Source organism: Lepisosteus platostomus, chromosome 23 (genome assembly GCF_059453375.1).
Source record: "Lepisosteus platostomus isolate fLepPlt1 chromosome 23, fLepPlt1.hap1, whole genome shotgun sequence".
Lineage (NCBI taxonomy): Eukaryota > Metazoa > Chordata > Actinopteri > Semionotiformes > Lepisosteidae > Lepisosteus > Lepisosteus platostomus.
Genome location: NC_142633.1, coordinates 11,500,607 through 11,523,987, shown reverse-complemented (window position 1 = coordinate 11,523,987; position 23,381 = coordinate 11,500,607). Strand labels below are relative to the sequence as shown.

The following is a 23,381-nucleotide window of genomic DNA, read 5'->3' as shown; positions in this document are numbered from 1 at the left end:
TAAGCTGTATTTAGTGGTACGTTTTTCTTAATGCTAAATATCTTAAGTTGGTGCTCCTATGAAAGTACTTATGACTATGTATTGCAGGGGCTGATTATCCACTTTATACATTACAGAGGCTGATTAACCTCATTCTCAACTCATCCACCAAGTTGGGATATATGATATGTCCTACATTCATCAGCCAAAAATGTAGGTGTATTTCTTTCATTACCAGCCTAACTATCCAGTTATCCTCTCCTCTCTTCAGCCCATGAGGCAGCTGAAGGAGCTCAGACTTACATGTTTCATTGAGATGACAAGAGGGGAGTCCAATTGTCTTCCGGTTGCTTTTTTGAAACACACACACGTCTGTGCATTTATGGAAACTCGGCAGGCTGTTATGCAATGTCCTTCATCAAGCTGCGCACATGACTATCCTTTTGTTATTCATTTTCCATGCTTAGATTAAGTCTGTCGGGGAGAATTTTCTGCTGGGTTGGCATGCAGTGCAGCGAGGGGTTATTTAAGTCAAATGAGATACATGAGATACGTGAAAGAAAGGGACAGCTGAGCAGAAACCTGTACAGTGTTTATGTTTCTTTAATTAATGCAGTCTTGACGTGCCACATCTGAAAGGGCTTACTGAAGTTTTGCATGAGCGGAACTTTGCTGGGTTATATTTAGCAGATTGTTTACTGAGCTTAAAAAGTGTGAATTATTTTAAGACTACTTTGAGTCTTGATTGACAGCATCGTTCGGAAGCCTAATCCTCTTGCGTGGAGTGAAAGAAACATTCAGCGAGCCCTCAGTGATTTTTGTCTTCTTGTTTCCTGCAGCCACACGGTCATAGTTTTTCCATCAAGGTCGAAATGGTAAACACTAATTAAGTTCAGCATGTCCTAGCATTTTTCGGGAAGTATACAGCAGACACTGTAGGCCTTCTCTGGTTTCAGGCTTGATCAGAGGTCTGTCTGTTCCTTGCTAAAAGCGATAGTACGATAGGTGATACAGTAGGTGTGCTTCCAGTTGTGGTTTATCTCAGACATCAGTTAATTGACCTTAAAAAAAATAATTTTGCACATTTTTGTGATTTGCTGTTTAAGCTGTTCTGTTTAAGCTATTCCTTTGACTTTTGTCGAATGATTCATTATAAGCGCCTGATCCGTAATGCAGTCTCTAAAACAACTGTTTGTATGTTTGCATAGAGCTCATAGTTGTACATGGATTTGTTTTTGTGTCTGTATAAATTCAAATTAATGACCAGCCACATTATCAACTTATAAATATAAAGTGTATGAAAAGACCAGATGCATACCCCTGTCTGTGGAAATGTCTTTCTAGAAGACCTAGCTCAGTAGCGATATTGGATTTTCCTTCATCATCTCCTCTCCACACTGCTCAGAAGTTTATTTGTGAGGGTATAGAGACATGAATTGGGATTGTGAGAGTGTAACAATCTTAAAGGCAATCTAAGAAAGGGTTTGAAAAAAAGAGGGCTAATCTATCAGCAGCATATAGCAGTATATTTTCTCCGGAGACTTAGCTGTGCTTTTCTCCTGTGTGGCTTACAACCACAAGCAACTTGGAATGCTTTGCAGTGGAGCAGCTCATCATTAATTCAGTGGATTAACTTCTGTGGAAATCGCCAATGTTAGTGTGATTTAGTTTATAAACTTTTGGCAAGATGTTCTGTGTATTTAACAGTGTTGGCCCCTGGGTGTACAGTATATGGGTAGTTAAATGCAGCACATTAAAAAAAGACTCAGTGTGATTATAAGTGGTTTAGTGTGATGATCATCAAAGCTTTTGATGAACTGCAGTGTTCCAGTGAGAGACACTGATGTTTCTCTGCTGCAGTGTTTTCTGTAAATTATAGTCAGTGTAATAATTGCCATTTTTTTCTGCTTTATCCCATTAAGCAATCAGGATTATGTATTCTATCAATTTTTATATGCAGTGTATATTATAGTTCTGTTCTTAAAACGGATACAACATTAAATTTAGTTTTTACTGATTTTAACCCCTGCCCTCCTAAATAAGTTGGCAGAGACATACTGTACAGCAGGCGGTTTGATCTAACACTGAACTCTATTTCCGCTGTGAGAATACAATGCACTGTAACACTCAGAGACACTGTGAAATTGTGTGGTAGGATATTGCTTTACCTGTAAATCTTTAAGGGATTTTAGCCTCTCATTTGTAATACAGCATTCTTAAAGGTGTACAGTATATGAGGACCTGACAGATTACATCTGGAAGAAGTGGTTTTAGGAACTGAAAAGAGAGGGGGAAGCACATGGAAAATGGTACAGTAAATACACCCAGCAATTAAATGTGTTCCTTCTTCTCTTCTTCTTATTTTTGAATCGGAAATCTTGTGCTATAGCTCACGGCTGCTCTTAAGTTTATAATAGAAACAACATTATATGAAACAGACTTAAAAGACATATTGAAACTTATTTTGGAAGGTTAGCACAATTGTGTGTGTGTATATATATCTACAGTACCGCAGAAGAAGGCAATGCATTATTTTTTGGATTTGAGTTCGTGAAGTGCAATTGTTCGTGAAGTGCAGTTCAGGCCTAGTACTTTTGGAATGACTCAAGGAATAATGGAATTAAAAAATTAATTGCTGTTAAAAATATTGACATTTTTTCCATGAAAAATTCTACATTTCAAAAATACAACTAATACACTAACTTTTTTTGTTTGATTCTATATAATGTAATTTGTATAAACTTGTGACCATACACCATTGTTTTTTTACACAACTAAAGTTTTTTTTTTTTAATGAATCCTAAGGCAGTGTGGATGGGTTATAATTCTGTTGTCAGAAGGGTCACGGAGAGATTCTGCACACTTTTTAATGTCAGCCTTTGTTTAACTTGTAAGTGGGCGGGTCTTGGAAATAAGCACTTGTGTCTGTGTGCTTCGTGCAGATAATAAAAACGTGAGTCAAATTTCATTTTATTCCATCCGCTGTTAAGCTTCACAAATCGGGAGAAAAGTGCAGTACAGTGTACATGTGTAGAACGCATGTTAGGTATTAATGTATTGTGTATTTGTGATTTACCTGCAGTGATTCTCTTGTGATGTAGCAGTTGTTGGATATTGACAGTATATCTTCCAGTTGTCCTTTACTTCCGACTACTTTATTTAATTTCACTATAAAGTATAAACCTGTACACTGTCATGCTCAGATTTGCTCCTGCTGTCACTGCTTGTCCTGTTATTTACCTGTACTGTTCAGTTTTCATTATCACATAAAAAGGAGATCATTTGTGTTTTTTTGTCAGGCAACTCAATAAGTTGTTCTAAGTAGATTTGAAAAACTGACTTATACATTTAAATTTTGTTAAAAATTTAAATAATGAAACGTTTATCAGCTTTTTTTGTTCAGGGTGTGGATCAAGCATTCAAAACAACTAGCAGACTGTAGAGTAGTTCTGCTCATTGCTTTACATAGGGTAAGTTTTGACGGGGACACAAGCATGATCACTGTCCTCTCCCGGTGGGAGAGAAGTAGATGAATTTGGCCACCTGTATGAAACGGAGGTGGAATAAGCATGATGATGAGTAAACCCCCAGTCTCCATGAGTGGTGGACACAGGGAAATAGCATGAGGGTGACAGGCTGTGCTTCACTGATAGCAGCAGAGGAACTGTCTCTATTGTTAGTCAGCATTCTAGGGGTCAGCCTGGGTCAGGCATTATCATAACTGTGCTTACATACAGTAGTTATTTTCATCCCCAAAGCTGCTAGGGCTTATTCTGCTCATAAAGTGGTTGTTGATGGGCAGGGATGGACGTCAAACTTCTGTCATTCTTGTTTATTTTATGATGTCTCTCTCTTACAGTGCTGACTAATGAGACATAACTTGACGTTTTACTTTTCAGCTGTTACCTTCTTTACAGATTGCCCACAAAGGATGTTGTACAGTGTCTGTGCCTGTTTCTGGAGGAGGATTCTATATTGCATGTGGTGGAAAGTGGTCTGCATGGATGCACAGCCATTCTTGTTTTAAATAATTTAAATGGAAGCTGAAGAAAAACATTAACTCGGGAGGGTTATCTGCTTGGCATCATTTTTTATTTCAATTTATTGCAAGTCAAGTGATTGTGGTGATCGCAGGTTAGCCCCTTCAGTCTTACACATCATAGCACTTTAAGGAGTGAAGCACTGTAGCCTTTTTGCTGTGTTCGCCGGCACCAAATGGCAAATGAACCAGTACATACAAATCGCATTCCTCCACACAGAACAAGGGCTCCCCTGATTTCTCAGGGCTGAGTGTAGCTATGGTAGAAGGTGTGAGGATGAGTGGTTAGACACATGTGGGTTGTAGGTATTCTTACAACAGAAGGAGGCAGTGTTTAAATGATTCTTAAATGTCTGTGTTTATTTTTATAGTAAGAACTGTACTGGTAGCTGGGTGCAAAAGGGCACAGTGCTGATTTTTATAAATGGACAAAAACTGTCATTTTCAGATTCAAGCATGTTATTTATCTCTGTCGCCACTGTGCTTTATTTATAAAGCACACCAGTGATTTATGTATATAAACGCAGATCCCCAGTGTCTGTGAGTCAAATAGTAATGGCTTCATATCTGCAGGAAGGAGTTTGGGACAGTGATGGTGAGCCAAACAAGAAAGGTCTACCGCCTTGTTCGGCATCCACTGTCTCTACCGGGGAGATCCAGGGTGCACTGAGTGTGTTAGGACAGCAGGTGGAGTGTGGAATGTGTTGATTTGTGCTGCATTCAGAATCAATCGAAAAATGTTTCTTCATGCACAATTACTTTGGAATTGCTGAAACTGTTAAATGTAGGAAGTAGGTTCCAGTTGACTGAGGGGAAACTCATAGTGCTGATATAAATAGCACAGCACCTCAGAACAGTGTCTGCCATTCACATGGGCTGTGTCCTCTGACTTACAGTAAGCTCTGACTGGCTCTTTCACCTTTGTTCATGGTGTTTTATTTCAACCCCCTCCCCCACTTTTAATTCTTTGAAGTATTTAATATTTTTCATCTTTCCCAGAAGCAGGCAAAGCAGACTTAAGTCTAGTCCTGTATCCACAATGAAAGCCTTTAATATAAAGCTCTGGCTCTGGGGAATGGAGCTGAGATGATGATACAGTATATCCACACAGCGCAGGCCAACTGTTGGTCTTGTTTATGCAGCTATGCACAATTGAATGATCCAAACTAATGTTTCTGCAAAGACCAACACTGAGGTTCTGCCACCGGTGAAGTGGTGTCCTTGGCTTGTCACATGTACTGTATATATTACAGTGTCCCCTGTTCGTTGTGTTTAAAGCACTGCATTTTTTGGAAACAATCATTTATAATCACCTGCCTCTCCTCAGGGACGTTGCTGAAGTGGCCCCGAAGAAGTGCAAGAGTTAAGACTCCTTGCTTTTAAAACAAATTAAAAAAATCTTCTAGGTCAAATTGCATAGTTATAAATAAGCTCACTCTTATATTCCAATGGAAAGACAAGGCTGTGGAATTTTTTGTATGGCTTGCACATAATTTCGAATACCACTCTGGGAATCAACAGGGGTGTAGTGCAGAGACTGTGTGTGTCATGTTCCTGTCAGATTGTCAGAATCTGCTACGACTGTCTCCAAATCACATTTCTCTGGCAAATGTGGAAAACAAGGGAGACTCCATAGTCAACACTGTTTCTTCCTGATGAAAAAAAGCACATGCAAACATTATTACAGCAGAGCTTTAGGCCGTTTTATCTCTGTACCACTACTGCTTAAATCAGGGCTTCACAATCCAAGTCCTTATGACCCCAGTTTCTGCTGCTGCTAAAATTACAGTACATAGTGTGAATTACTGCTTCTGTGCAGATGACACATAAATCTATGTCTTCATTAAACCTGACACCAAGGTAGGTGTTTCAGTACTCTTTCATTGCATTTCGGTTATGTAAGTTTGGATGACACTAAATTGTTTGCATCTTAATTGTGACATGAGTGAGGTCGTGCTGCTGACTTCCTATCAGTTACATAATATCAATGCTTTAACCTCAGTGACTGATGTTTGAGTGTGAATGTAAAAGAGAACTGTGGGTTGAATGTCAGTCCTGGATTAATTTTTGAACCTCATGTGCAGAGTATTGTAAAAACTTTGTGTTGTCATCTGAGAAATATCAACAGGCTGTTTTCTATGTTGTCCACAGCTGAAAAAACTGATTGATTTACAGTATGTTATGCCTTACATAGAGAAATCTCTAATACTATACTTAGCAGCATCCATATTTCAGAATTCACTGGCTAGAATCCTTGCTAGGTCAGTTGCAAGTGATCACCTCACTCCTGTCTTGGAGAATATGCACAGGCTTCCTGTTAGGTTTTGAGATATTTTGATTGTAATGAAAGATCCTTCTTACTGTATGTTCAAGGCTCTACATGACATGGATTTTAGTATCTTTCTTGCATGTAATGGTTAAGTACCTGCATGAGATCTTGCTGAGCTGACTCTGGTTTACTTTTTGTTCCCATTGTGAATCTTTACTCAATAGGTGACAAGGTCTTTTGTCACAAGGAAAGAAGAGAGGGACTCAACCACATCGCATGCTTTGATGTTTAGCCACAAAACTTAATTTGTGGGGTTGACCATAAAAAGTTTTGAAAGTTTTTGAGTAAAAATATCGTGTACGGTATGTGTACATTTTTGATCCATGGTTCTGTGTAGTTATTGGGCTTATTTGTTAATGATTTGCAGCAGTACCTTACTATAATTGTCTACAGTATATTTAATTATTATGACATGATGAAAGTCTTGGACTCTGCAGCCTTCAAATGCATAGCCTTTAGCTATGTTTTTAGTACTGTGCAGGAAGGAAGAAGAAAGCGAAGGTAGTATTTGATTATCTGTGGAAATAGAAATAGTGAAACATATGATGTTGATATCAATTGATATACAGTGAAGAATATCAATTTCAGTCCCTCTTTTACAGAAAATATGTTGAAATGTAAAAGGAAAATTGCTTTCAGGTGGACCGAATAAAATTCTAAAACTGACAAAATCTAAAACTTCTATCACGGTGCTCTGGCACCGAATTTCGAAGGAATTCAAAACCTAATGGCTACCTCACAGTATTGGGATTGGAATACAGAGGCTGATTTTAAGGGATGGCACTGTATCATCTCTGCCTCACTCCCTTTCCTGCTCCACAGCCATCAGTAGATAGCCGATAGTCCTCTGTGTTGCAGCTTTCCGATTGTCTAATTGACACAGGAATGCTACAGTGAAGGGTGAGCGGTGAATTCTGTCTTTTGGAAATATGCTACCCTCTCTGGTGACGGCAGCTGTGGACAAGATCTAGACTGAAAAATTATCCATCGCCAGCTCTTTCCCCATTTCTATCTTGGAACATGTATATTTAATGTCCCAGTAGGGAGGAAGAAATATAGGTGGTTTGGGGGAAAAAAGATACTGCATCTGCTTTACACTCAGCACATTAAAACACTCAGGGTATTAACAAACAGCTGTTTAACTTGATGGATTTCTCGGAGTTCTGTACAAGACAGAACATATGTTTGTGTAAATATAAATGCATAATTCACCAATACGATGCTTTAACTTGACTTAAGTTGAAATAGCAGGAACTAAATCTTCCTGTCAGATTGCAGTGGGAAAGAGAGAGGAATACAGAACAAGACCAGAGAAGAAAGGGAAGCACTTGCAGAAGAGGAAAGCAAGGCATAAAGAAAGCAGCTGATACTGTTTGACTCCTTTGTGAAGCCGAGGAGCTCTGGGCTTGTGCACGCGTGCTTACACACACACACAGACACACACGCGCGCGCTGTGTGTGTGTGCATGAAGGATTTTTTTTTTTAAAGCATGCCGGAGGTTGGGAGCAAGCTTTGAGACTGTCGAGTGGCGGCTCTGCAGCGTAATCCAGCCAGCAGGGACTGGCTGCAGCAGGCAGAGGCAATGCCAGTACGAGAGGCAGCACTGGGTTCCAGTTAGCCACCTCTTTCTTTGCATCCATTGGAGAGCGCGTTGTGTTGGCATCTCGCTCCCCCCACCCCTTCCATGAACCCGCGCACCTGGCACGGCGACTGTGCTCCTACATCTTCTTCTGTCTCACCTCAAGAACTCACAGAGAGCAGTCCAGGAATTTCAAATCCCTTTCAGTTGCCGAGGATGCGCAGCATGGAAGGCACAAGATGCGTCCTGACAGAACACTGAAGTATTATTCTCCGATTTTGACTCATCAGCTTTCCAGGTTCGGTCTGCGTGGATAGCTGGCGCTGGAAGGAGCAAGTTGTGATTGTCGTGTCTGTTTTAATCCGGCCTCGTTATTTATTCATTGACTTTGCTTGCGCTGGGGTGTAGCGAGTAGCTGGCAGTGTGCTCTGGAAGGATGCAGGTGTCTTTCGTGTGCACGGACCACAGTCTGAAAAGCCGAAGCGCGGAGGATCGGTTGAACCGACAGAATGCCAGCAGTCCCAGTCTGGGCACGCGGAGCAAGTTTCGTGCTGTGGCCATGGTGGCACGCAGTCTGGGGCAACTGTCTGTGCAGAATGTGCCTTCGTCCAGCGACTCCAGCATGAAGCAGCCGGGAATGAAATACAGGTAGGGGGGACCATCCGGCAGAACAACCTGCAGGATAGTCCAGAGTAACAAACAGAGATGCTATAAAGTAATATTGGATCAATCAAAACATTGAGTAATTCATTGAAATTACTCTCACCTAGTGTTTCTCTGCTGATTTGAGCTTTTTTGAATAAAAAATTGAAAACTTTTGTACAGTAGTTAAAAGTTTTTGTGGCACAGATAGTAATGTTTAGAGATTTGAACTGAGGTTTTCCACTATTATTGTGTGTCATTTGTTATAAAGATAACAACACACAGGAGCATATGTTCAGAAGCGCTGTCCTGCTCTTGTCAAGCAGCAAAACAGCATCTTCACATCTGTTACTCCAGAAAGTATTGTAAAAAGATTAGACAGTACTTCCCTGATGCATGAATGAAAACATTACTGTCAAGCTTCTTATTCCAGTAAACGTTCAATAATATTAAGAAGGGAAAAATGTAAGAAGATTAGTAAAGCCTCCTAGATTCCTAGTTCCCTTAAATATGATCTGAATAGATAAATACAAAAATGATATTTTGGTAACTGTATATCTCAAGGTTTTGTCCCTTTCATGTGGTGAGATAATGATCAATCAAAGCTGTATGGGACACATTAAAGGGTAGATAGGTGACTATCTGTTTAAAATAGCTGAGGAAGCTAAATAGCTGCAGGGCAGTAAAGTCAAGCTTGCACAGGACTGTTGTAATTTATCAGCCTCTATCTTCTCAGGACCGGTCCATGTTGTTGACCTCTACTGTATTCTATAAACGTGGTCTGTGTTATTTTTTATATTGTTATTTACAGTTAAAGTGACTTCTGAGAGGCATAAAATTCCTCCTTCTCTTAATGACAAACCTAAGAAACACAGAGTCCCTGTATTTTGTGAAACCATAATGTACGTATCTTGCAACATTGATATAAATATGTGTGTAGGAGGGAGAGATAGTGATGAAATGCCATCGATGAGTCCAAAGGTCTCTGCAGACATCTGTGCTGTCATCAGCCAAGCATAATTAATTTGGGCTTGGCACACGTGTGTAAGATATCGTTGATTGATATTGCTCCAGTATAATTTGTTTTGATTTGTTTGGGTATTAAAAACTGAAATTGTTGTTAAAATTTATTGGGTAATGTGGCTCATTAATTTTGTTTGCCCAGTTTGCATGTTCTTGCCCTTTTTTAAGTGCTAATTTTTCTCCCACCTTATAAAGACGTGCTGCCTAGGTCTGTGTTCGTGTCTGTGCGCATATACAGTACTCTGCAATGTGGTGTGGTCCTGCCTTGCACTCGCCACATTGCTCTGTACAGGATGTAGCTGGGGGCGGATTGTTCAGGGTCACAACTCTGTGGTGGCCTTTTTGAAAACATTTTTATTGGGTATATTTTAGTCTCGTCATCTGTCAGGGTCCCCACTTGTCCTGATCAGTCTGAAAATGTTTAAACTCTGTGACCGGCATGAAAAGACTATAAAAAGTAGACAACAAATTTTAATACATTCATGGAAAACTGAGAAATGGCATGCCATTAGAATAGCTTAAGAAGGGCAGTAGGCTACAATGTATTTTTATTTTTGGTAAAACATTTAAATATTTTTATTTAAGAGGTAGCTACTGTATTCTAAATAAAATATGCTAAAGTAGAGTGTTAAGGTGGACTTGGAGCTGACAATGACAAAGTAAGATACTCTGCAACGGTTCTGGAAAATTAGGCTCGGCTTACTTTGGGAGCACATGTACCGTACTTTGCATTCGTCATCAAGGTCTCACCTTTCATTTATTTTTAGTCTTTGTCAGCTGTGTCTGTTTGATGCTTAATCGTTGGAACAGAAGATTTGCATTTTTTGTATTCAGACATTTTCTAGGATGTCCTGAAGAAACAAGACTGAGGCCCGGTCCTTTGTCAGCTGGTTGTAGATAGTGTCATGAAAGTGGCTGTGGCAGAACGCCTGTTGATTGCGAGTCTTCAGGGGTGATAAAAGTGGCATTTCAGAGAAAATCGTTCCACCCGGCAGTCAGGAATTCCCTGTTGTGCCAACTTGTCACTCACAGCTGAGAGTCACGGGGAGTGCTCAGCTGACCTTTGCACACCCGAAGGCTGAAGAAGGTAGATTTTCCTCAGATTCCTCGGCTGGCTTCGTTAATGTTTTTTTCCTAAGGTAAAAGAATCATATAAAGCACTTTTTTACTGGGAAAGTAATTTTTTAAAAAGCCCCTGTATGCATTTTTAAGCAACAGGTTCAATGATTCTTCTTTGAGTTTTAAAAATAGCGGACTTATTCCAAAACAGGCAGGAATCAACCCCTTGTAACTTATGAGACACTCTTGTTTACTGCTTATTATTTGATATCCTTGTCATGTTTTATTTTTGACTTTACATTTCTGCTCTAAATATCGATAATTTTGAGTAACTTGATAAAATTAGGTCCTATCCCCCTCCAAATCTCTGCACTGTCCAGGAAGGGTAAAATCTTGCACAAGGCCTATCAGACTTCACGGTCACTGACTGAGACAATTTGGGCATTTAGGGAAACCCTTATTTGCTGTTTTTTTTGTCTTGTATTTTACAAACATGGAATTTGAAGAGATTTTGCTTAAAGATGCTCACAGAAGCAGAATGGCTGACAGGCCCTAAGGAGTCAGGAGTGGGCAGAGTTCATCTGTCCCCATGTCGCTGCGCATTTCTCTCCAGTGTAATTCTCAAAAAATGCACCAAGCATTGGAGCTAGAGCAAACTACAGCGAGGCAGTCCCGCAGTCGTGGGATGAATATTTTTTCTTTGTTTTAGTTGTTCAGAAATCTAATTAGCACAATTTGCTGAAAAAAATCAATTGTTTTTAGACAGTGGTGCAGTGAGAAGCATTGCTGTCTCTCAGTGCTGGGGGCCTGGGTTCAGTTCCGGACCCGGGGTGCTGTCTCTGTCGAGTTTGTATGTTCTTCCCATGTCCCTGTGGGTTTTCTGCAAGTGTTATGGTTTCCATTCACAGTCCAAAAACATACTACTGTATACTGATAGGTTACTTGGCTTCTAGGAAAATTGGCCCTGATGTGAGTGTTTTGTCTGCGTGTCCCCTGTGATGGACTGCAGTCCCGTCCAGGGTGTACTGCCTTATGCCCAATTCTTCCTGGGATACGCTCCAGCTCTCTTGTGCCCCTGAATTGGATGAAGCAATAAGAAAACGGATCAGTGGATGCATGCTTCTAGGCATCTAAAAAAAAGTCGCTTTTGTGTAGTTTGCACCTGTGATCATTGGATCGTAGTTCTGACTAGGTGCTTTAGTAAAACCTCAAACAAGCAGACACTCCACAAATCTTTGCAACATTAGGTACACTTGCAGTTAAAAATGCAGGACCATAATCCACGATCAGAAAGCTACCATTTCTTCTGAAACCTTTGCTTTTCTCCTTCTGATGCTTAAAATGAGAAGGGTTGAAATGAAGCCGTACTGTGGCTGTTAGCAAGGAAAAAAGATCAAAACTAAGTGCTGTGCATATGTGTACAGATGGATCACCCTTGCTATAATTCTTTGTCAGAAGCTCCACTTCCCTGACTTTCAGGTGGGAGCCAGGCTTTGCTGATGTGTCTTGTACAGCCTTGGAGGTGTCTTATCTTTATTGCTGCTGTAATTCTCTTCAGAAGACTGACCAATGATGGCTCTTTCTGAAGACAGTGGAGAAACAGGATTTTATACTTAAATGGTACTTTAGATTGGCAAATTGGCTCTTAAAAACTCACAGTAATACTGCTTCTGCCTACTTTGTCCTCAGTAGTTGCTGAAATCCTCCCAAGAAGAAGTGGATTTGATTTTAGAGTATAGTTGTCACAGGAGTATAATCAAACTAATGAGTTTGAAAAAATGTTTCATCTCTCACGTTAGTTTTATAGAAGTCAGAGGATATATTATTTTCCCTCTTATAATATACGTTTTTTAGCTTTACAGAAAAGTCTTAAATGGGGAACAGCCAAGAAAACTAAATTGAAAAAGCCAATGTGGTTAAAATACCAATTCCCAGGTTACTGACATGAGAGTGCAGGCATGCCTGGGAAACAAAGGAAGCTGCCCTGCTGCTGGAGGTACTGTAGGAGAAAGGAGACATTCTGTGAGCAATCACACCAAGTCTCAAACTGGAACTGAACGAATGGCTGTCTTGTGTAAAAAGCATTTGCTGCATATCATAGAGGAAGACTGCAGAAATAGCAGCGCTCACTGTTCATGAAGGATGCTTTTTCTTCTTCAGCTGTACGCAGAATACAACCGAAACGTGTGCCTGATGAAGTAATTTCACCCTTCTGTTCTCCTCAATGTAGTTAAAGTAGTTACAGTGTCCATCTCTGAAAGGAATGACTTGATTAAAGAGGGAAGCACCTAGCATACATGATACAATTGTTAGACTCTTACTGCCTCTTCACAACTCCCCAGATCGGCCCTTCAGTCTTGATTAAATTGTAATGATAGGTAATATCTTGCATTGTTCACAGGTTTGCATTTTTAAATGTAAAATCTTATGAGAATCAATTCAGTTTCTTCTGAACTGGATAGATGAGTGAACACAGAATAGCTTGGGTGGGTCATTTAGAAAACTGTTGACCTGTCTGTAGAGGAAAAAAACCTGCAGCATTTTTCCTAAGAACTGTTATGTTGTGTTCGTTACTCCCCACCCAATCTCTCATTTCCAAGATCCCTTCTAAGGGCGTTCTCTGTTTTGGGGAGAGAGACTGCAGATGAGTAATTTCATGTGAAGTCTATCTTAGCTACCCCCATTGTGGTTAATGCTGGATGCTGCTGTGTGGCCCAGGTGTGAGACAGTGGCTGTGTAAGTACGTTTATTGTACTGTAGGTTGTTTTGTGGAAGAAATGGTACAGAATGCAAGACATGATTACATAAGCATGTTCTGCTGTTAAAGCTGCTGGCTCGGTCGTCCACCTCAGCCTCTGCATTCAGCAGTTTTGGTTATGCAACTCTGTGTATGCAGTCAATCACATGAAAGGCTGGAGCAAAGTGGTGCTGAAGAAAAGCAGGGAAAGCTGGAGGCTGTTGAAAGGATATATCAATGTGGAAAGAGTCATACTGGTAAAATAAGGAGGTTTTGGTTAAATGCTTTTCAAACAGTGACAAATCCCCTTAGGGCAGTAACAGAATAATATTCCATGATCAACTGACAAACACATGGAGGAATTAATTGGAAAATAATATTGTGTTTGAATGCATTCTGGAACTGTATAATCATTGAGCTCAGTTTAACATTAATTTACTGTTCTTTGGGAATGTGAATCATAGACAAAGAACAACACGCTGGCTCATCTTTGGCAAACCGTCTGTGGTGGGAGACTGAGTGTTGTGCCCCATACACCACACACCATTAAAAACTGCCACTGGGATTTGTGTAGCTGCAGAGAAACTAGAATTCTGGACTGCACAAAATTCTGCCAAGAACATAGGGGCACAAGAAAGGTGACAATTGAGCGGAGGCCTTTTGGCCCATACATCTCATTTGGTTCTAGTAGCTAATTATTTCAAGGATCTCACCCAGATATTTCATGAAAGAAGCCAAGACATCAGTTTCAACAACATGGCTAGGTATCTTGTTCCAGAATCCCACAGATCTTTGTATATACAAATTACCTCCTGTTCTCCATTTAAAGTGCAATTCCCTGTGGTTTCCACATGTGTTGTCGGTTGTTGTTTTCCCATTGGTTTGACTTTGTCAGTGCCTTTGAGGATTTTGAATGCTTGCATCAGGTCTCCTCACAGTCTCTTCTTTTAATGACACAAATGTCAGTTCATGCAGTTTGTCAGTATGGAACATTTTCATAAAGTGACAATGAAAATTGTACACAATATTGTAAATGAAATCTCATCAGTGAAGTTTTTACTATTTAAAGTCTGTGCTTTTATCTATGCATCGTAATCTTGCATGCTTCCTTTTGCTTCCCTCATTGTCTACAAGATGAATGGTATGTGTCAATATAAACACGTAATTAGCTTCTTTTATGTTTAGTTTCTCCAGTCTTATGTTTTTTGTTTATTTTTGCTGCCTGTAGGTAACAATGTGCGATTGTCTAGAGGAAATGTCATTAACAATTGAATTTTGTCACATCTTTTTGAATTTCCTTTGCAGCCTCTGTGGTATTTGCTTATCCTCCTATTTTATTTACTAGCTATGTTAGAATCATTGATCATTGATATAAATTAGAATGAGTAATTAATCTAGTACAGATCACTGTGGAACTCCACTACCTTACATCATCCCAAATTAAAGCATTCATGAAAATGCATGAATAAACATGAATGTTTAATGCCTGCAATTTGAGATCTAAAGTTTTATAATTAACTGTTTCAAATCCTTCTGAAACTAAACAGTCAGCTATTTCATATAGCCCTTATATATCCATTTCTGAAGTTGCTTGTGTATAAAGACCTCCGACGAGTTAGGTAGCAAGTCCTATCTTTCCTATGTTACCAAGGCCCTAGAATATTATTTGTTATATATTACCTTATTTATTTAAATTGTTGTTTCCACAATTGTACACATAATAGAAATAAGACTGTTTGGTCTATGATTTCTTTGTTTGGTTTTGTTACCATGTTTATGGATGGGTACTACAGTACATTAGCAGTTTTCCAGTCAATGGATATCACCACTGTCAAGTAAGTGCTGGGTAAATTTTGTGAATGGCCTGTGGATAATGCATTTTGTATATTTAAGTATACAACACAGTTGTTCATCGCTATCTAAATTGTATGTGCTGTCAGACTATATACTGTACCTTTTCAAGTTTTATATTTCTTGTCACACACAACCTCTGTCCTTGTCCTTAAAAATCCTGACGCGACAGATATTGTTTATGCAGCTGTAACAATGTTAATTCAGAGGCCATCAGGGAATTCAAACATTTTTACTTTTCTTTTAGTATTATAAAAGAAGATGAGGGAATATTTTCATTTGAACCAAATTAAACATAAACAGACTCAATCTCTGGTACTTTAATTGATTATTTTCAATTTGAACAACACAGACTGGTTTACGCATGTTTGTTTAGAAAAATGGGTTCCTCAGCTTTAAGTCTTCATGGTTTTGATTGGAACTGCATGTTGGCATTTGAATTTTTCATATTACCACTAAATTAGAATTATTGATGCTATACTCTGTAAGCGAGAGGAATTTAAATTATATTTCCCCTGCTTTAAAAGTCTGTCTGAGCAATAGCTTTCAGTAAAGGGAAGATTGACTGTAGGTGCCACTCAGTCTATTTCTTTAGATAAATCAGATCACAGTCCACCTCCTTCAGCCCATAAACGCGAGTCTTGGACTTTGGTCTTTGTAATGAACAGTCTGAAATCCTATTTATGCCCGAATATAAGATATATGCGAAAACACTACAGCAGAGAATTTATATTAAACAAAGAAGCAGATGAAGAAGCCTGTATTTGGCAGCTGTAATACTTTCTGACGAAGGGTGTGCTGTATAAAGGTGTCCTGGAAACTCCAGATCAAGATCTTGACCGTAATTTCCTTTTATTTGTCCTGTTTCTCAGATTCATTTAATGATTCAGGGACAGTCTGTGAGGATAGTTGAGATTCCTTATAAGATCTCTAGTGGAAAGACCATCTCTAGTGGTTGTTTTTAAAAATCTAAACCAGTTGTCTCACAAAGTACAAGATTCGTTTAGCACTGTCGACATGACTTTCTCTCCTTCTGTAACCAAACACGTTAGGTGCAACTACTGCATATTAAAAAATTAGATCTACATGGTAAAATTGTGCTATATGTTTTTTTTAGTTTAAGAGCTTATCCTTTAACTATCCTGTATTTGTGTTTGAATTCAATGGAATGAGCACTACTTGTAGTTAGTTCTTTCATATTTTGTGAGGTGAAATAAAATTAATGAATTAAAACCTTTTTATCTCCTGTGAGTCCCTCATCCGCTCCTCCCAGCCCAGTTTTTGGCTCGTGACTCTGCTCACAGACACAGGGCCATTATGTAACTGCTCACTGATGCCAACAAACTTCTGTTTGAGGAAAGGGCGCAGGGATGACTGAACACGAAAGTGTGCCAATGCGGATTGTCGTGGTATATGGACCTTCTTCCATCATGTAGCCAGAACTACAGACCATTTTCAATGCATGCAGAAAAATGCTTGGAAATTACAGTTTGGTTGTGCAAAAACTAAAGATGTCTGTGAGGGGGTGGAATATGGGGTATCTATGAGATGAGCCAATATTTATGAATCAAACCTATACAGGACGCAGGGTGCAAAGATATACCCCTGTTCTTTTAGGCAGAAATGTAGTTCACGTCTAATCGGCAAAGAGATGTTTTCCTTTTTTTAAACTTGTTTTGCTTCTTGTTTTGTTTTGACTGCCTGCTGCCTGCGCATTGTGCTTATTGCACTCTTGGGACTGTGATCATGCGATTGTAATTAAACACTTTTTATTTTATTCTTGCACATTGTTGCTGTCAGGCTACCCTCTCTCGGCTACATTACATAGAGCAGGAGAGAGGGTGGGGGACCTTGTAATCTCTTCCTCAGAGCGAGAACAAGTTGTTCTCCGTGGGCTCAATAAAGGCATGTTGTTCATATCGGTATCAGTGTGACTTATGGTTATGGATTCTGACCTGGGGTTCAAATCCTGTGTGGAACACCATTGTTGTATCCTTGTCCAAAATACTCCATTCAGATTTCTCTAGCAATTACCCAGCTGGATACATGTATTTGAAGATTGACATTATAGATGAGGGTAATGAGAAAACCCATTGATAATAGTTGGTACCTGAGGCACTTTCATTGCCTGATGACTTAGGTACAGCGGGCATCTTTTGAAACCAATTTATATTGTAATCTTGTTTTAAAGCTTGTGTGTACTCCTTTTCTCTGTAGTTTCCATACATTTCTTTTGAGTGTGGGTGCATACGTGTGTGGGATTTTGTCTGTCCGAGAGTTTGTGGGTGTGCATTTCTTCAGTCACGTTCTCTGGGACTTAGTGAATTAGTCAGGCAGATAGCTAGCTGTCGACCAGGGCTGCATTGCTCATACATAAAATATACCCATAAAGACTACAGACAACTGGCGCAGTGTTATCCCAGGCAGAAAAAAAGAGTTCAAAAAGTGTCCCTTAATTTTTCTGTTCTTGACCAGACTTCAGTATCATTGTTTATCTTAAAATTAATATTCAGTTGATATTAAAATTGGTCTTAATGAATTTAAACCCTTAAGATAAGATTGTTTCTGTTGTCCTCTATCGTAGACAAACACAATTGAGGTAGAGCACAACAAATTACTGAACTGTAATGATCAGTTAAACTTTGTGAGTTGCAGATACCATCCAATACCCAAACAAAAGAACTATTTTTACACCATCTATTCAAAATGTCTTCTGTATCTTTTATTAATATTCTTCATTCGTTTGTGATCCAAAATCATATTGCCTCAGACACAAAAATGATTAATATCCTGATTAATACCATCTCCCTGCTGACCACGGTAACGAATGTACTGTAATTACTGTTATTATAAGGGATTTTACTTCACTAAAGCCTGAAACAAAGCAGTGTTTGTGTGCTTTTCTGAAAAGTCCCTTCTTCACTGTGCAAACAGTTCCATTTGGTGCCTTCTGTCTTGACTTTGAACGTCCCAGAGCGTGTGTGAGCGTGGGTAGTGTATGTTGTCGTTAAAGGATCTGCTAGGGAGAAACAGTGTTGTGCTTGGGGAGCCACATGCAAAGGCTTTCCTATAAAAAAGGTTAACGGCTCCCTCAGAAGTAAATTTAGCCTGTTTTTAGACAGCTGGAAAATGCCATCTGTCCATCTGAGTTGCTCTGTGATATGACTTGACAGGGGCATCTGTAGAGAATGGCATCCTGCCTATTACTTCTTCCAAATGAAATGTTCAAACTCCCATCTACTTAAGATATCCGCTGAGGTCAATGAGGCAGGCCCACGCAGTAAGTACTGAAGTATATTCCACCCTTATAGGTCTCCACTTCAGGCAGCAGATGGGTCAGTTTGCTCCCCGTTTCGATGGTTGTTTGAACTGGATATGCTCAGCTTTGCAAAGAGCTGATTAAATGTGATGTTTTCTACTAATGAAAATGTGCAATGTGAAATCGCCTAGCTTACTGTAATTAAAACATCTGCTTTATCTGGAGTCAGAGCGCTCGTGGCCGTGATATCCCAATGTTTTCATCCCGGATCTTTGCAGTGCTTGTTTTTGGAATTGTCAGAAGAAAAGAGAGGAATTTTAAAAGTGCTGTGACTGGAGTGTTTGCGTGATTCACAATAAAGTTGCTGTGGTTTGTCTAGTTTCTTTACCAAGTGGTGGTGGAAGGTTTATTGAGTATCAAAGAAACTCTATTTTTCACATACATTTCCCATGTAAAAAGTAAATACTTTTTTTTCTTTTAGGAAGCAAATTAATAGATATGTAGTATTATTTTATGCAACGTCATGTTTGGAGATTCATTATTTAAAAAATCCAAATAATAATAAAGATCTCCCAACTTCCAGTAATAATCTTTGGTGGTCCTTTGGAACTGTTGTGCTCAACTACAAACTGCAAATATGCTGGCTAAGGGCTGTGAGCAGAGTTTGGCACAGAGATTAGCCATTGTAAGTGGGAGCAGGAACACCACAGATTTGCACAGAGCTGCTTGTTTCCTGGGGCTTTTTAAATACTGGTTGCCGTTCTAAGTCAATAAGCCTGTCAGACATCCATTAGTGAATGCCGGGCATAACTGGAATAGAGATGGTTCTTCCGGCTGGGTTTTTGGCTTGAAAACTAGAGTCCCTCTGGGGGTATTGCACTGAATGTGATCTCCTTTATTGATCCTTTTCTTTCTTTATAATATCTTTAGCTCTTATAAAGCTTTTTGTTTTGGGACCTGACTACTGAGAAGCGTCACTAATCTACTTTTGTTCTTAGATATACAGTAGGTAATGTTTTATTTTTCTGGGGGTGTTAGTGGATGAGGATATTACATTTCAAACTTAAAAGGAGCCTTTTATGATCGTTGCCCCAACTTTAAACCTGGGAAGAATTTACAGTTTTGCTTGATCCTTTTTAGGAAAGGCCAATGGAGTGAGTGATGTACTGCAGTGTGCAGTGATGTATTCGGTCTCTGCACCATCACATACAGAAAGGTGCAACGAGTAGCTAATATAAAAGCAGGTGAAGATGACCACGTTTTATAATTCAGTTAGCAAGTAATTGCAGAAGCATTTTGTCAGCATTCAGCAAGATGCAGGACCTGAAGACGTGTAAAATACCGTATAACAAGCTTTCAGCACTAGTTCGGTGTTCTGACTGTCAGTATTGTGTTAAACTATTCTCGTATCAGACTTTGGAACCGCACAGTTAACATGTCCAGACACAATTCTAAGAACTGCAAATCCATGTAAAATTAATTCAAAGCTTGTTAATCTCCAGAGGATGGGCAGAGTAGCCCATAGATATTAGCAAGAGTCTGAAGGATGTTTGAAAATGATAAGTTTTCTGTTTGTTTCTAAAGGTCATGCGGTATGATGGTCCTGAACTTCACATTTAAGAAGCTAATTAAGGACTTGATAGTCCCCCTTATTTTAAATCACCCATCACCTTCTCGAATGACATTTATATTAGTATGGAGCTGTGCAGAGGAATTTTAGGATTGTTCTATATCTGCTTAAATAACAGGCTATAGGAGTATGGGAGTTCAATTTTTAAATGTAATTTTTAAATACAGCTTGGTAGGGTGATTAAGGTAGACCAGAATGCTCTGTTTTCATGCACTATATGCTCCGTATTGTACCCAATATCAGCCTGTATAAGACTAGTTTGCACAATCATTAATCTAGCATTAATGCCAGACACAGTATCTTCATTCATTGCTTGGAAATCTCAAAATAACTGCACCCAAAACACATCCTACAAGACACAAATGGGGTTATAGTGTGTTTTCAGATGATAATAGTAATTGTTTCCTAAAAGGTTTTACTAAATGGACCTTTACAAATTTGTCTGTGATTTTTTTTATTTGTGGTACAGTTCCATTTGAAGGTTGAATGAAGTATATGGCAAATAACATGAGAATTACCTTTAAAATATGCCAAAAAGGCAATGAATTGATGTAATAAAACCCTTAAAGAAAAAGCCCCAATGTATGCCTGATTTATTAAGAAAGAATCTGAAAAATAGTAAAAGTAAAAATGTAAGATCACCCATTTTGTGAATACTCAGCTAATCAATGGGCATGTATTATATCCCTGCAGGGTCTATCTATCACAACGTGGTTTTTGAAACAATTAAAATCTCTGGCTTTCTCTGGTAGAGTGTAGACTTGTTGCCTGCATTGGTTATTTGATCTGTTTAACTGCAGAATAAGCCAACCTTTCTGCCCAGCTGCCTGTCACTTTGCTTTTGACATCTTTCTGTGAATGTCTAATAAAATCCACTTAGTACATAGTGGCGCACAGTCCTCACACAGCTCTGCTGATCACGTGTCATTCTGAGTAACCATAGTGTACCTGCAACCAAGCTGTTGCATTGACAATCCTATGCTGTTGTTATGGAGATCTGTATACTGTATGGATTATACACAACAAGTTACAAATGTTTTTTTTATGATTTCACCCACATACTGTACATTCTAAACACTTGATCAGATCTCATGAGATGGTATAAAGATAAGATGAGTTTTTTTTGCAAGGCTTGCAAAATAATATTAATGCAGATCTGTTTTTTTCTTTGTGCATTTGTATCTCTTTGCAGACAGAAAATGCAGGTGAAAACTTCAGGTGGTAACTTTTGAAGCGCAGGCTTTTAGAACTTTTATTTCATTAGGACATGAGAGCTCTCAAAATCCTAATAGTTGGGGATAGGCGGTTCTTATAAGTGGTTCTCCTGGATAAATTTGCAATCTCTTTCAGAAGAGGTGCATTGGGTTACATAAAAGGCCAGTGACAGTTCTGTAGTAGTGCAGCTTTTCATTAATAATCATGTGGGCTGGTATTTGAAACTGTTCCTGCCAGGAGTTTTAACTGGCTGTGGTGACCTGTGGTAAGCTTCACTGCGTGATGGACAGGCTGCTATCACAGCACTGTCTGAAACTTGATAGTGGAGTCAGAAAATGATGACTGCCTGGATGCTGGTTTCATTTTCCACCACCAGTGAAGGTCTTGGGCACACTGAGTACTTCAGTGCTGGATCTGCCACTTAAAGGAAACCCTATATTGTATACTCTCAGTCCTATGCTCTTACTGAACATCCAGAACTATTAAACAGATTGCATGGGTAATGGTTGCAAACATATTTGGCTCGCCTCTTTATTCTTTTTTTTTCCAACAAAGAATAAGCAACGGTAGCTGAGACACACATGGAAAGCGTTGTAACTCTCTTCAGTGTTCCAATATGTTCATCTTTCATATCAAGATGTTACCGAATCTGTAGATTGAAAGTCATAATGGAGGCGCAGGGGAACTGCGGTTAGCACAATGGTCCTGGATTTGATTCTGGGTTCGTCTTCTTCTTGTGTGGAGTTTGCATGTCCTCCCTGTGTCCCCCCCTCCCCCCCATTAAGCAAACCGTGAGCAGTTAGGGGGAGGAGCACAGGAACATATTGAAAAGTCTTTTTTTTTACTTGAAGCTCTTAAGACACGTTTAAGATATGCTGATAGATGAGTTATAATAATGCTCAACTATATATGTAATGTGGGTGTGAGTTAGAACTGAAGTGTGGTTCAGAGCCCCTGAGGGATGGTGTGTGCGTGTGCTGTAGAGAGAGGGTGTAGGCGTTGTATTCAGGGACTGAACTGATGTTGCATAAACACGAATTTAGTGGAACAGAGAGTGCTGGGGTGGCTGTTTCTCTGTGTGAGTGGAACAAATCCTCCTGCAGAAGTTGGGGAGCTGACAGACAGAGGATATAGCGGTGATTTCCCCCTCGTCAGTGAAATGCCCCATGACATGCATTACTTTCCCAAATTAGCGAGTACGTTGCTACACTGCTGCTCGTTAGTCACCAAGAGAAACTGCCCTCACTGACAATCTGCCATCAGTGCAGCAATTGTTTCTGCACACCTTTTGAGTTGATCAGGCTTACAGTATAAAAAATAAACACTGCTGTTAATAGCATCTCGTGTTATTTGTGTTTTTCCTTTTGTTATTCATTAGTATTACTCATGAGTATTGTTACGTGAGCAACAAGAGGCAGTAAGGCTTTAATACAGGCTCTGTGGGTTCTTTCTGAAAATGACTTGGTTTTAAAGAGATTTAGGAGATTTGTGCTTTATTCTTTAGAATGCCTTGTCTCCCTGTGTTGCTTTCACACCCTGCCATTGCGTTGGTGGATGGAGATGGGAGCGAAGCTGTTCGGCACTTAATGATTCCAAAATCTCGAGGGACTCTGGAGGAGCAGAGCCATCCAGTTTACATGGGAGTGTTTGTTTCTCTCTGTGACAGTCTATTAGATTTGATTTTGTTCAGTATGGACCTGCCTCATGAAATATTTGCACATTTTTAAGCAGTGACTTCATTTTATGTTCGAAATACGGCTTCAAATAGGGCACAATATAGTGCAGGTCAAGAATCTATAGCTGATTTAATGTACACTGTAGCTGACTTCATATACAGTAGAGTCAAAATAAAAAAAAGGTTTTATTACTGTGCATTTTTCCTGTGATAGTCCTAATAGATTGCAACGATCTGTGGGCAACTGAAGTGCCAGTCATCCATAATTGAAGAGGGTACAGACGTCTTTGACCTGTTTCTTCTTTTATTGTCTGAAGGCTCTGGCCCTCCTCCAAGACTTTAATGAGAACTTGATCTTTGCCAT

The 23,381-nt window shown here is 39.4% G+C and overlaps 1 protein-coding gene across 6 annotated transcripts in view; it reads left to right on the top strand.

Moving 5' to 3' along the window:
• kcnab2a (potassium voltage-gated channel subfamily A regulatory beta subunit 2a) overlaps positions 1-23,381 on the top strand; it is a 141,069-nt gene that overhangs the window by 75,849 nt on the left and 41,839 nt on the right. Inside the window, exon 1 of one of the 6 annotated variants that reach the window (XM_088617486.1) lies at positions 7,752-8,574. The exons of the other annotated variants lie outside the window; for them this stretch is intronic. Coding sequence (XP_088473612.1) covers positions 8,363-8,574 — 212 coding nt within the window. The 5' untranslated portion in view covers positions 7,752-8,362. Of the gene's footprint in view, positions 1-7,751; positions 8,575-23,381 lie in introns of those variants that run through there. 6 annotated transcript variants of the gene reach the window in all.